A 13,389-nucleotide genomic window follows, 5' to 3' on the forward strand; every position below is an offset into this window, starting at 1 on the left:
TCGAATACACAGCGGATAGCTTGCCAGGCTCTTCCGTGCGGGCGGAATACTCTCGGTAGCTTGCCAGTCTTTCCGAGAGGTATAGAGGCTTTTTCCTTTACTTCAATAGATTTAGAGATACTTAATTTGGAAAGGAAATTTTGATTTTTGGTAGAAAAATTATGGTATGTCTCTGGGACCTTAAATGAAAGTATTAATCTCAGGAATGAAAGATTTACTGCACCCATTTTTTCCCCCCTCTTGAGAGATGAAGTACATAACTGATTAATGGATGACTTATACTTTTACCCAAGTTAACTATTTTGTTAATGCAGGAAGAACAGTGGAATCAAAGAGATGTGCTCGTAGCTGGGGGTTCTTTGTCCTTTTAGTTATTTCTTCAACGTTCTTGAAGGCATTCCAAGCCGCTCTCTTCCTCCTGCACAACTCAGGTGCCAGGTCATTCATCATGTTGATTTCTCGACCTAGGTATATATAACTGTTGCATTCGGAGATGGTGGTTCCGTTGAGAGCGAATGGAGCGTCAGGAACAAGGCTGTTTCTCATAAACATTGTCTTCGTAAGATTCAGCTGTAGTCCGACCTTTCCACATTCACGGTTAAAGTCGTTCAGCATTTGTGCCACTTGGCTGACGTTTGGTGTTATTAGAACGATGTCATCAGCAAAGCGGAGGTGGTGTAGTTGCCAACCATCTATCTTCACTCCCATGCTTTCCCATTCCAGTCGTCGCATGATATTCTCGAGGTGGCACTGAAGAGTTTTGGTGAAATGGTATCACCTTGCCGAACCCCTCTCTTGATATAGATGATTACTTCTTTGTAGAATGGTGAGATCTTGGTAGTGAATCTGCAATAGAGCTCACGAAGGATCCTGATGTATTGAGTTTGTACTCCCTGATTGGCTAGGGCTTCTATGACCGCTTCTATCTCAACAGAATCAAAGGCCTTCTTTAAATCAATGAACGTTAGACAGAGCAGCATCTTGAACTCCCGAGAAACCTCAATGAGCTTAGTAATCGTGTGGATATGGTCGATGGTACTGAATCCTTTTCGGAATCCGACTTGTTCACATGGTTGTCCTTCATCTAGTGTTCTGCTAATCCTATTCAGGATGACTCGAGTGAACAGTTTGTAGACGACAGACAATAGGCAGATTGGGCGATAGTTGCCAATGTCGTGGATGTCTCCCTTCTTGTATAGTAGTATAGTCCTGCTGGTTTTCCATTGGGATGGAACCTTGCATCAGAGGTTGAACATATGCCTCAGAGACCTGGACCCTACGAAAACAGGATGAGAAAGCTATTCGGGTCTCTCAAAGAGGAATTGAAAGAGCTATGCTTGGAATATCACGATTCACACAAATGAGAGATAGAATCCGGAGTTCTGATCTTCGTCAACGCTCAAGAATCAGGGACGCTGTCTCATTTGCCAAGACATCAGAAATCAGATGGGCTGGACACGTAATGAGATTTACAGACAACCGCTGGACTAGAGCCATTACTGATTGGATTCCACGGGGCATCAAAAGAGCACGTGGACGCCCACCTACAAGATGGTCAGACTTCTTCGTCAAGACCCTGAATGATCGGTTTGAGGCTCTGCATGTTCCTAGAATGAACAGATACCATTAGGCTACGCTAGCACGCAACCGGGATGAATGGAGACGTTACTGGCACCCGCTCGAGTAAATTGATGAATAACGGGGATTAAGTGATAAGTGATTAACTATTTTGTTGTTCTGTACCCTAATTAAAGACATTCTGTTTCTAGGAAGAAGAGCTGTACAAAGAGTCGACATGTGTCAGGGTCTCTTCTCAGTGAGTCAGCTTTTCATAGTGATGGAGCCAGAAAAGAAAAGGAGCAAGACAAAATTGTGCAAACTGTCAATTCCCCTCAGAGCCAAGATCTTTTTAATAGGATTTCACCACTGGAACAGGAGCAAGGTACTCATCTGTTAGAATTCCTTCCTCCTTCCTCCTTACCTCACCCTAACCCTCCTTCTGTCCCTCCCTCCCGCTAGGGGCCACCTATAGAGGTACTTGGGTTTCATTGCTGTATGTCATGGTCCCCCAAACACTAGAGTGTCTAGAGTGACAGTGATCCCTGTGCTGGGAGTTGCACGCAAGCACTTGTTGGTGTCTCCTACCCCCTTCTCCTGCAAAAGCTGATGTATTGATGCACTTAGAAATCTGTATCAAGGAGATAGTCATAAGAGGTCATGCATGGAATCAAAATGGTATTTCATGGTCCTCTAAACACAGTCTAGAGTGACAGTGATCCCTGTACTTGCAGGTCAAGTAAGCACTGCTTGGCTGCTCACTCCCCCCTAGATGGAGGGAGGGACAGAAGAAGGAGGGACATAAGGAGGATTAGGGTTAGAGTCAATAAATCTGTAAATGCTGAACAGGCAAATTCAGAGACAGAAAGTAGATTCATGGTTGCTATTTCCTACAGGGGAGGGCAGAATGGGATGTCACTGTGAATGAATTATTTCTTTTTGGAGGGGTGAAAATAATTATGGTGGTACTTGTATAATTTGTGAATATACTGAGAACCACAAAATTGTATGCTTTTAAAAAGGTAATTATGGTCTATAAGCTATCAGTGAAGTTATATTACATTTGATTGTACTAATTCAATGATCATTACTTGAATTAAAACCCTCCCTCCTGGGCTGGAGTTAATAGTCCAGAGGAGAGGGTGTTTGTCTTTTGTGCAGCCAACCCAGGTTTGATCCCCTGCATCTCATATATTCCCTGAGCACCGCCAGGAGTGATTCCTGAGTGCAGAGCCAGGACTAATCCCTGAGTATCATCAGGTGTGACCCAAAAAGCAAAAAACCAAAAAAGCTCCCTCCTTTGCTTCTCTCTGCTTCTGTTGGGATGACCCGATGTTGTGTCATTGGTATGGTGCTTGTCGGGGAGCTTCCTGTATAGTTGTGGTATTGGTACATATGCTCACCCCTTAGTTGTGCTCACACCCACCTGGTTGTGTACGGACGTCACATTCTGTCATATACCCTCTGATCCCAGAGAGCAGAGCCCCTGGAACTGTGCTCAGTTTGCACCAGGAATCAAATTCATGACCTCACCCTTGGCAAGGAAGGTGCTTTTAGCTGCGAGTCATCTACAGCCCGACTCTCTATCAGTTAAAACAAAACAAAATCCCCATGTACCTGTCACCTGTCCATTCCATTTATAGTTTTTGCTATATCTGCTTTATTCCCCACACATGTAACTTTTTCTATTGTCAATTTTCAGGTTTTGAGGTTTTTTACTGATGTAATGTTGATTTCCCCCCCGCCCCCGTCCCATTTACTCCTCCCCCCCCAGCTTAGGCACCTTGTAAATAATATTTTCTGCTTTTTTTCTCTTGACATTTTTTAATTTAATTGACCCATATATCATTTAAGAGTGGTCTTTCAGGGGTCAGAGAGATAGTATAGCAGGGAAAGTGCTTGCTTTGCATGCAGTCAGGGCATATAGCCTCTGAACCTTACTAGGAGTGATCCCTGAGCACAGCTGAGTGTGGCCCTCAAACCAATAAATTAATAATAATAATAAAAAAAGGGAAAATAATTAAAATGTTTTTTTTTAAGCTTTTTGGGTCACACCTGGCAATGCACAGGGGTTATTCCTGGCTCTTCACTCAGGAATTACTCCTGGTGGTACTTAGGAGACCATATGGGATGCTGGGAATCGAACCCGGGTCAGCCGCATGCAAGGCAAACGCCCTACCTACTGTGCCATCACTCCAGTCCCTAAAATGGTATTTTTTAAGATAAAGGAGGTTGTACTAAAGATAAGGATCTTGCCTTGTCTGAGGTTGACCCTGATTTGAATCCCAGCACTATATAATATAAGGTCCTGAGCACAGAGCCAGGAGTAGCTCTGAGTATCACTAGGTCCAAAATCTCCCTCCAAAGTAAATAACAGTGGTTTTTTTTTTATATGGAAAAGTATTATGATTCATTTTATAGCATTGAATATTTCATTGATAAAATAATGTGGCCTTTCAGTTACTGTTTTTGTTTTCTTACAGATTCACCTATTGTTTTTTGTTTACCATCATGGATGAATAATATGGAAAATAAGGTAATCTTATCCATTCTGGGGTATATTACTAAAGGGTGAAAGTTCTTACCTGGGAGAAACTAAATTAATATTAATGTCATGTCATTTCTCAGTGTCTGTGACCCTCATATATTTAAGTTCCTTTAAATACAACATATTTTAAGTACAAAATATATATTATGTTGTATTTGTTTATAACCTATATATATCCCCCTGGACACATAAAATAATTTCTGAGTTACTTATATGAATTAATGCTGTATAAATGGTATGTGTATATTTGTTTATACTAAATTGTTTAGAGAATGACATGTGTTTGCTACATATGTAAAGGTAAAAGGTAAAGGTAAAGGCCCTCCCGTTGATCGTCGATTTGCTCGAGCGGGCCCAGTAACGTCTCCATTGGAGACTTTGTTGTTACTGTGTTTGGCATATCGAATACTCTCGGTAGCTTGCTACATATGTAACCATTGTAAAATTAATCATGTAGCACTAATTTTTCATATGTAATTGGTTGGATTTAAGGTTGTGTACTCTGAATATAGAGCTGTAATTTATTTCTTAAAGCAGGTTGAAGATGGATTTCTAAAAGTATTAGAATTCATTGGTAATAAAGCAAGTGTAGAAGCATGAGATAAATGATAGAAATATGAGTCAGAAAGATAGTCTATGGGTTAAGGCACTTGCCTTGCGTCCCACAGGTGGGATGGAGAAGAAATAAGAGAAAAAAAATATCTGACACTTGGTCCCTGCATTGAAGAGTGAAAAATCTAGTCTGTCCAGTGTTAGGCTAAGTTCAGTTTTGTTTTTATATTCATTTCCTATTGCAGGCCTGTGTTGTTTAATTTAATATAGTATTCTAATGCTATTCTTATGTTCTCCGAGAATATGCAGTATGAGATCTTAGATCTTAAGGGTGGTGATATGGGCAGAAAGAAAGTTATGAAGCAGCCTTTCAAAGCCTGAATTATGGAATTACAGAGCAATAACAGAGGACTTATTTTGGCAGGCTTGCATCATAGTCTTTAAAGTGGTGAGTACATTCTCTTACTTGGATTTTTATCTCTTATAGATTACTCTTCCTGATACTGGAAAACATTTTGAAGAGAAGATTCTAAACAGTGACTTACCCCATGCTAGTTTATTAGAAAATGAGAAACTTGTGTCACTGAGCAGCATGGAAGATTCTTCTGGTATTGTAAAGCAACTTAGGTTTTCTTTAGTCTATGTCTTGGTACTCACTTGTGGGTGAAATGACTGTGCCAGGCTTTTATTTCTTTGCTTTTCCTTTCCCTACTACTTCCTAGCATGCAAATGGCTGCTTTTGTGACATTATGGAGGTCTTTAAAACTTTTTTGTAGAAATAAAGCAAGGGAATAGACAGTATATTTTACTATATGTTATTTTTTGGTGTTTGGGCCACACTTAGTGGTGTTCAGGACTTATTTCTGATTCTGTGCTCAGGGATCACTCCTGGTAGACTTGGCAAACACAGGTTGACCAAATGCAAAGCATACACTCTGCCTGCTGTGCTGTCGCGCTGGCCCCAGGAATAGAAGTATAGAATAATAACAAGTTCTTAGCCTTTGATTATGAAACAGAAATTATCAAGGAGTGGGAGGAGTTAGGATATGGGAGAGGCAGACGAGAAGGACAGAAGGAGGAATATGAAGGCTTTTGGGCTCTTTGATAGTGGTGAAACTGAAGTGACTTTTGACATCAAAAACATAGATGTTCATGCTATTGTAACTGTGTTACTTACTGTACAATTAAAAAGAAAAAAACAACATTTCGACACCCCACCTCGGTTATTAAATGATAAAAACACGGTGGTGTGGGGGCGGTATAGATATTGCAAACCAATCCAATCGGAACTGAAAGAGGAGGAACTATTTTATATATATATACACACACAGGCTTGTGGAGGTGAAGTTTATGTTCTCTTTAAGGAAGATCTGGACAAAAAGAAAAATGATTTAAGTTTCAAAGTAGGATATGGTTATATACATTTGTTAACAAATAATGTGTCAAAAACAATAGGATGAAAAAAAGTCCACATTTTTTTGGATTTAGTTCTTGTTCGTCAATTCTGATAATGATTATACTTATCAGTTTAATATTAAAGTATAAAATCTTAAATGCTACTCAGTATAAAGCTTAGTAATTAGAGGCACATTGAAGTATTTATTTATATCCTTATTCTCCAAAACACCTGCTAAGGGGGCTGGAGAGATCATATAGCACGTACAGCATTTCTCTTGCAGGTGGCTCAACCTAGGATCTATTCCTGGCACTACAAATGGTCCACTGAATACTGCCAGGAATGATCCCTGAGCACAGCTGGTTGTGCCTCTTCCCCCTGCCCCCCCAACAACCACCAATCCACAAAATACCTGAAACCACAATTGCAACCCCCCCCTTACCCCCCCTGCCAAAGAGATACATCAAGGAATACTCGACTCTATAAACACTTACTTGACTACTTAATCTCTAACAATTATGGGAAAGTTTCTGATTGAGGAATGTGTCTGGGTTGCTTTCTAAAGAGGATGCAGTCGTTTCTTTTGGAAAGACTTGTGCTAGGTCTTAATGTAGAGAATAGGAAGACAAGACCTTTGAGAAAGTAGAAACGGTTTCAGCAAAGACTCTTGGGTGTGGCAGAGACACACGTTTGGGTTATAGCCATGGTTTTGGCAAGGAGGTTGATGGCACTAGCAGGAGACTGGATCAGGAGTAAACCAAGACAAGATTATCAAGCCAGATTATTCATGACTTGAAAGACCAGGCTAATGGGCTAAAACTAGACGTTCAGGCAGATCTTGCTGCCAATGTTTTGAGGCCAGATTCTCAGGTAAAATGGCCACGTGTAAGTGGTGAGCAGTTTTAAGACTCAGTGTTGAAGACAAAACAATCCTTTTATACTCCAGTGAGAGTGGGGGTTGGGGGAATCTCATTGGGAGAGCAGCTTGCCTTGCTGGCCTAAGAACATTTTGGCACTGCCCCTACATGCTGCAGGTGGTGCCACACTGACACAGCCTACTCACCTGTGATCCCTGGCATCAGCAAAGTGTAACCCTTTGTGGCTCCACAACCAAGTGTGTGTGACAACTGGCCACTGGGCACCACAGTCACAAAAGGGAAAGGAGGGGAGACATGAGATAACAAGGCAGGGGAAACCTGTGACACCATCACTGTCACTATTAGTCTTATTTTATGTTGCTCTTGCTGAACTGGGTATTAGTTTACTTGAAACCACTGCTAGGGTTGGTTCCCTTGTTTCCTTGCAGTGCTGGTGTCTTCAAAGTGGAGTTAGAAGCTTGTCCTTCAAGCCCTGGTTCTCCCTTAAACACATTTCTCACTTGCTTGTCTCTAAGCTTGTTTTTTTCTACTCTGAAAAAGTCCATGTTCTTTTTTGAATACTTTTTATTTCTCTCCACTCACATCTTTCTAAGAAAATTTTGTTCAATAATAACTGTCTTGCTTCACTTAAAAAGAGTGGAGGTTGAATAGTTCTGAATCATAGCTATCAGTGTTCAACTTTATCATGGCTTTTTTTTTTTTTTGCTTTTTGGGTCACACCCGGTGATGCGGGTTACTCCTGGCTCATGCACTCAGGAATTACTCCTGGCTGTGCTCAGGGGACCATAGCACTTTTTAAGGGCTCATTTTACATTAAACTATTATTTTTGTTAAATTTATTTGTTTCTCCTATGATAGGCTTATTTTGTTCTTGCTAATTTCCTCCTCGTCACGCTGGTTTTTGAATAATCTGACCTCAGATCCCGCTGATCTGAGATGCGGTCATATCCTAATTTTGGATATATATACACATATATATGTGTATATCTACATATGTGTACACATGTATATGTATATATGTGTAAGTATGTGTGTGTGCGCATATATATATGTGCACCAGGATTTGTTTCTGTGCTGTGTTCCAAAAGAGATTAAAGATATCACTTTTATTTGAATGCTTATGGTGATTTATAGGCTGAAATTACATTAGTTGTTTTCTTATCAAATATTAACAGCATATGGACCATTGACCCATTTTTGTTTTACTAACCTTTTTGGCGAAGTGTTTTAGTTCAGGGCGGGGATGGAGCTCAACAGTAGAGCATTTTCTTTGATGTCTGTGGTCCTGAGTTTGATCCCTGGAACTGTTAAATAAATCAGTAAATGAGTCATAGTTCATCACTGCTTCAAAGCCCGTCATATTTTTTCTCCATTTTATTCAAAGATGATGATATTGATGATGAAGAGTTTTATGATGATCATTTGGAGGCTTATTTTGAACAATTAGCAATTCCTGGAATGATATATGAAGACCTAGAAGGACAGGGATCTTCAGAAAAAGATTTTAAGTTACCCACCAATGATTCTAGTCAGGTATGTTCTAATTGTGTGGTTTTACAGAAATTTGAACATAAAATTGCATGACTATTCGATATCAATATAGTAATCAAGCTAGGAACTATAAGAAATATCTTTTCAGTTCCTACTTCTCTTACCTTTTGTTCAGCCACAGAAAAATGGAAAAACAGTACCATGAACATCTATATTCCGAGTCTCATCCAGATTAATCAGTTGCTATCATTTTAACATCTTTGCATTTTCGTTATTCCTTCATAATCCTGTTTTGCTAGCAGCTTGAAAAATAAATTGTGGTTATTATGACATTCAGCATTATACTTTAGCATTTATCTCATGTGAATGAGGACATTTTCCTTAACACAATTTTCTTTTTCTTTTTTCTTTTTCTGTTTTTGGCTTGTGGACCATGCCCGGCAGTGCTCAGGGCTTACTCCTGGCTCTATACTCAGGAGTTGTTCCTGGTGGTTCTGGAGAATCATATGGGGTGCTGAGGGTTGAACCCAGGTCAGCTGAATGCAAACACCCTGCCTGCTGTACTCTCTTTGGGCCCCCTAAACATAATTTTCTAACTTAAATACAATGTTTCTTTAGTTTTGGGGCCACACCTGACTGTACTCAGCATTTACTCCTGGCTCTGCACTCAGGGGTCACTCCTTGTGGGCTTGGAGGACCTTATGTAGTGCTGGGGAATGAACTCAGATTAGCCGTGGGCAAAGCAAACACCCTACTTGCTGTACTATCTCTGTGGCCCCTTTGGTATTTAAATCATAATGCATCTGTACTCAGATTTAACCAACAGGCTCCACATTGTTTCTTTTTGGTTTCGGGGCCATGTTCAGTTGTCCTCAAGGCTTGTTCCTGGCTCTCTACTCAGGGATCACTCCTGGAGAGGCACAGGGGACCATATAGGATGCTAGGGACTGAACCTAGATTCGTTGCATGCAAGACAAGAGCCCTGCCTGCTCTACTATCTCTCTGACTCCTTTTCTCTTTCATTGTTTTCGATCCAGGATTTAATCAAGAATTATACTTGTGGGGTTCTGGAGCAATAGCACAGCGGGTAGGGCATTTGCCTTGCACGCAGCCGACCTAGGTTCAATTCCCAGCATCCCAGGTGGTCCCCCGAGCACCGCCAGGAGCAGTTCCTGAGTGCATGAACCAGGAGTAATTCCTGTGCATCGCCGGGTGTGACCCCAAAAAAACAAAACAAACAAACAAACAAAAAAGCTAATAAAAATAATTATACTTGCATTTTTTCTTCATGAGACCTCCTTTTATGTCATTAAATATGTTTAGAAAATCTGAGTGTTTTGTAGAACAACCCATACACTAGATATATCCAACTGCTTTATTTTTTCTCCTGGTTAGATGAAACATTGTGGCAAGAATTCACATGTTTTTTCCCAGCAGAATCAGATTAAATAGCAGTGATATGGTGCACTAATTGCATCATACTTGAAGATATAATTCTGGCTACCCCACTACTGGTTATGCCAGTTGGTACCGATGGTTAAAGTAGTATGGGCCAGATTGTCTCATGAAGTTTCTTTTCTTTTCCCGTACTTTAATGTCATTCATGAACATACTGTTCCTGAACATCTTTCAGAAGTTAGTTTAAATATCACTTCTGAAGCCTTCCAGAAAGAGTGGGTTGCATTGGTGGTTACAATGACAACTTTTCCAGTTCCTTCTGTATTAAGTATCTAACATCCTTCTGTAAGGAAGGTAGTCTCTGCTACCCATTTTTCCTCTCAAAATGTTTGTTTTTATTTGAAAAAATAATAAACCTTATTCTTCCAACAGGCAAATGAAAATTCTAACTGCAGCAGTAAATTTCAATCAGAAAATAATGGCTCTTTGCTTTCTCATGGCTCATACTCTTTGGGGATTTCTGAAAGGCCCCACAAAAAGTCTGAGGAAGATCATATTGTTTGTGTACCTGGGACCAGTAAGTATTGAAATAATTTTTTTTTATTATTTATGAAGTTTGTAATGACAGAGATCCCCACTCTCAAATATTTAAACAGTTGAAAACTTCAAGATAGCTTTTGGTAATCAAATGCATTAGTATTATTAGAAATAGTTTGTGTCTGTTATAAATGATTGGGTTTTAAAAAAAAAGATTGGGTTTTGTGCAGACATTTGAAAATTAGAAATGAATCCTCTGAATGGTGGGCGGTCTGTCACTGTTGCCTCTTATTGAGGGTTATTTTGTCTTCTGTGCAAAATGCAGTGTTTGTATGGGAATGCCTAGTATTAAGTTATATAAAATAATTCAAATAGCAAGGCGCATATATTACATTAGATTACTAAATGGTTGTCACAGCTCTACTTTTGAATTCAAGAGGGCAAGAGTTTGAACTGTACCCGATTTTGCTCAGGGCTTAAGTTGGCACAGTGCTCAAGAATCAGTTTTTTAAAAACAATTTATTGAATCACTGTGAGATAGTTACAAGCTTTCAGTTTGGGTTACAATCACACAATGATCAAACACCCATCCCTCCACCAGTGCACATTCCCCACCACCAATATCCCTGGTATACCCCCCCTTTCACACCCTCCCCCTGCCTCGATGGCAGACAATATTCCTATACTCTCTCTCTACTTTTGGGCATTATGGTTTGCAATGCAGATACTGAGAGGTTATCATGTTTGGTCTTTTATCTACTTTCAGCACATTCCAAATGGTTCCTTAAGCCATCATTTTCTTAGTGATCCCTTCTCTATTCCAGCTGCCTTCTCCCCTTAGCTCATGAGGCAGGCTTCCAGCTATAGAGCAATCTTCCTGTCCCGTGTATCTACTATCCTTAGGAGTCGGCCTCAAGTTATGTTGTTTTATACTCCACAAATGAGTGCAGTCCTTCTATGTCTGTCCCTCTCTTTCTGACTCATTTCACTTAGCATGATATTCTCTATGTCTATCCATTTATAAGCAAATTTCATGACTTCATCTCTCTTAACAGCTGCATAGTATTCCATTGTGTAGATGTACCAAACTTTATTTAACCAGTCATCTGTTGTAGGGCACTTGGGTTGTTTCCAGATTTTGGCTGTTGTGAACAGTGCTGCAGTGAACATATAGGTACAGATGTCATTTCTGCTGTGCTTTTTTGCATCCTCAGGATATATTCCCAGAAGTAAGAATCACTCTTGACAATGTTTGGGGGATCATATGTGGTGCCATGAATTGAACTGGGAACAGCTGCTTATAAGATCTAAACCTTATAAGCATCTAAACCTTATAAGCATCTAAACCTCTATCTCTCTGGCCTGATATTGCTTTTTATTTTTTCCTGTTTTATTGTATTTTAGTTGTGTCACTGTTTTCCTCTGGTTCTTTGAGATCTGAAGAAAAACAAAGTGCAGAAAATTTGAAGAGCACTGTTTCCGATTTTCGCAGAGTAAGTTCTTATGCATTTCAAATGTTTTTCCCATAAAATTCTGTCATCCTGTTGTTTGTGGATTTCCTCGAGCAGGCACTAGTAATGTCTCTTTCGTCCTAGCCCTGAGATTTTACAAAGTGCCACATTCGAGGGTCAGGGGAATAAAACCCATCATTGCTACTGGGTTTTGGCATATAGAATATGCCACGGGGAGTTTGCCAGACTCTGCCGTGTGCGCAGGTTACTCTTGGTAGCCTGCTTTGTTCTCCCAAAAGTAAGAAATAGATAATAAGATGTCTGGGAGCTGGGTTTTAAAGTCTCTGGGTCTTGGCCATTTATGGGATAACACAGGGCCGGGAGCAATTAGTGGGTGTAACACCTACCTACTGGAAGATGGGGGATCTGGGTGGAGGAGGACCAGTTCCAATCCGAGCAGACTTGGAGATCTCAGCTCCGGGTCCCACATGCCTGGGTTCCTCTGCCAGTTCTTTCATGCATGAGGCTCATCCGAACATGTGGAAAGTGGTCTTAAGCATGACTGTGGCTGGTTCTAGAGGTCTTTGGCTGTTGGGATTCTCCTCGGGGCGGGGAGGGAAACTCAACCTGCCCCTCTCCAAGGGGCCCTGGTGAGGACAGCCAGCCGTGGGGGCAGGAGACTCTGCACTGTATTATACAATACAGTATTTTATTTATTTGATACAGTATTTTAGTATATTTTAAAATGTCGCAAGTAGAAGTTACCTAGTCAGCAAGTTCAACAATTTGTTACTTGGGGCCAGAGAGAGAGAGTACAATGGGTGGGACACTTACCTTGCATGTAACTGACCTGGGTTCATTCCCCAGTATTCCGTCTGGTTCCCCAAGCACTGCCAGGAGTGATTCCTAAGCACTGAGCCAGAGGTAACTCCTGAGCATCACCAGGTGTGGCCCAAAAAGGAAGAAAAGAAAGAATTAATTTATCAGATTAGATTACGAAACGGTTGACATTGCCCTATTTTTGAGTTCAAGGGGACAAGGGTTTGGACCATACCCGAAACTAGTTATATAGAGTATAAAGCCTGGTTGGTAACCAGAATTTGGGGTTGATAGAATTTCTTTCATAATACAGCTTGATCACTTGTATAGCCATTGATCATTGTAGACTTACAATGATACCAGGTTAATAGAATTACAGCTTTTAGCACCTTAGAGGTAGCTAAGCAAGAAAGAAAAGGTAAACAGCATCTTACTGGTTTTATTACAGTGCGGAAATTTATAAAAAATTTTTGGGAAACAGTTTTTCCCCAGTGTGCCCGGACACATTGGACACCAGGTCTGGACAGATGTGGGGCAAAGGATGACGAGCGCATGGAGAAACAGCCTCCGGGGAGCAGCTGATGGCTGTTCACTTTATTGCCTAATACACACAGATTTTTGTAGAGGGTCTTGGCTTACAGGAAGATCCAATCACATAAAGTTTAGCACTATTGGCCTATCACCTCTCCTACTCTGCTTTGCCCTGGTCCAATCCCAGTCGAGGCTAGATACTGTGGTTAGGATGACGTGCTAAGCATACAT

The 13,389-nt window shown here is 40.6% G+C and overlaps 1 protein-coding gene across 1 annotated transcript in view; it reads left to right on the forward strand.

The window, feature by feature from the left end:
* CEP192 (centrosomal protein 192) overlaps nucleotides 1-13,389 on the forward strand; it is a 108,296-nt gene that overhangs the window by 11,053 nt on the left and 83,854 nt on the right. The window contains exons 3-8 of the mRNA XM_056126924.1: nucleotides 1,770-1,942; nucleotides 4,041-4,093; nucleotides 5,145-5,265; nucleotides 8,316-8,464; nucleotides 10,253-10,397; nucleotides 11,762-11,850. Coding sequence (XP_055982899.1) covers nucleotides 1,770-1,942; nucleotides 4,041-4,093; nucleotides 5,145-5,265; nucleotides 8,316-8,464; nucleotides 10,253-10,397; nucleotides 11,762-11,850 — 730 coding nt within the window. The remainder of the gene's footprint in view (nucleotides 1-1,769; nucleotides 1,943-4,040; nucleotides 4,094-5,144; nucleotides 5,266-8,315; nucleotides 8,465-10,252; nucleotides 10,398-11,761; nucleotides 11,851-13,389) is intronic.

The sequence above is a fragment of the Sorex fumeus genome, unplaced genomic scaffold (genome assembly GCF_029834395.1).
Source record: "Sorex fumeus unplaced genomic scaffold, SorFum_2.1 ptg000063l, whole genome shotgun sequence".
Lineage (NCBI taxonomy): Eukaryota > Metazoa > Chordata > Mammalia > Eulipotyphla > Soricidae > Sorex > Sorex fumeus.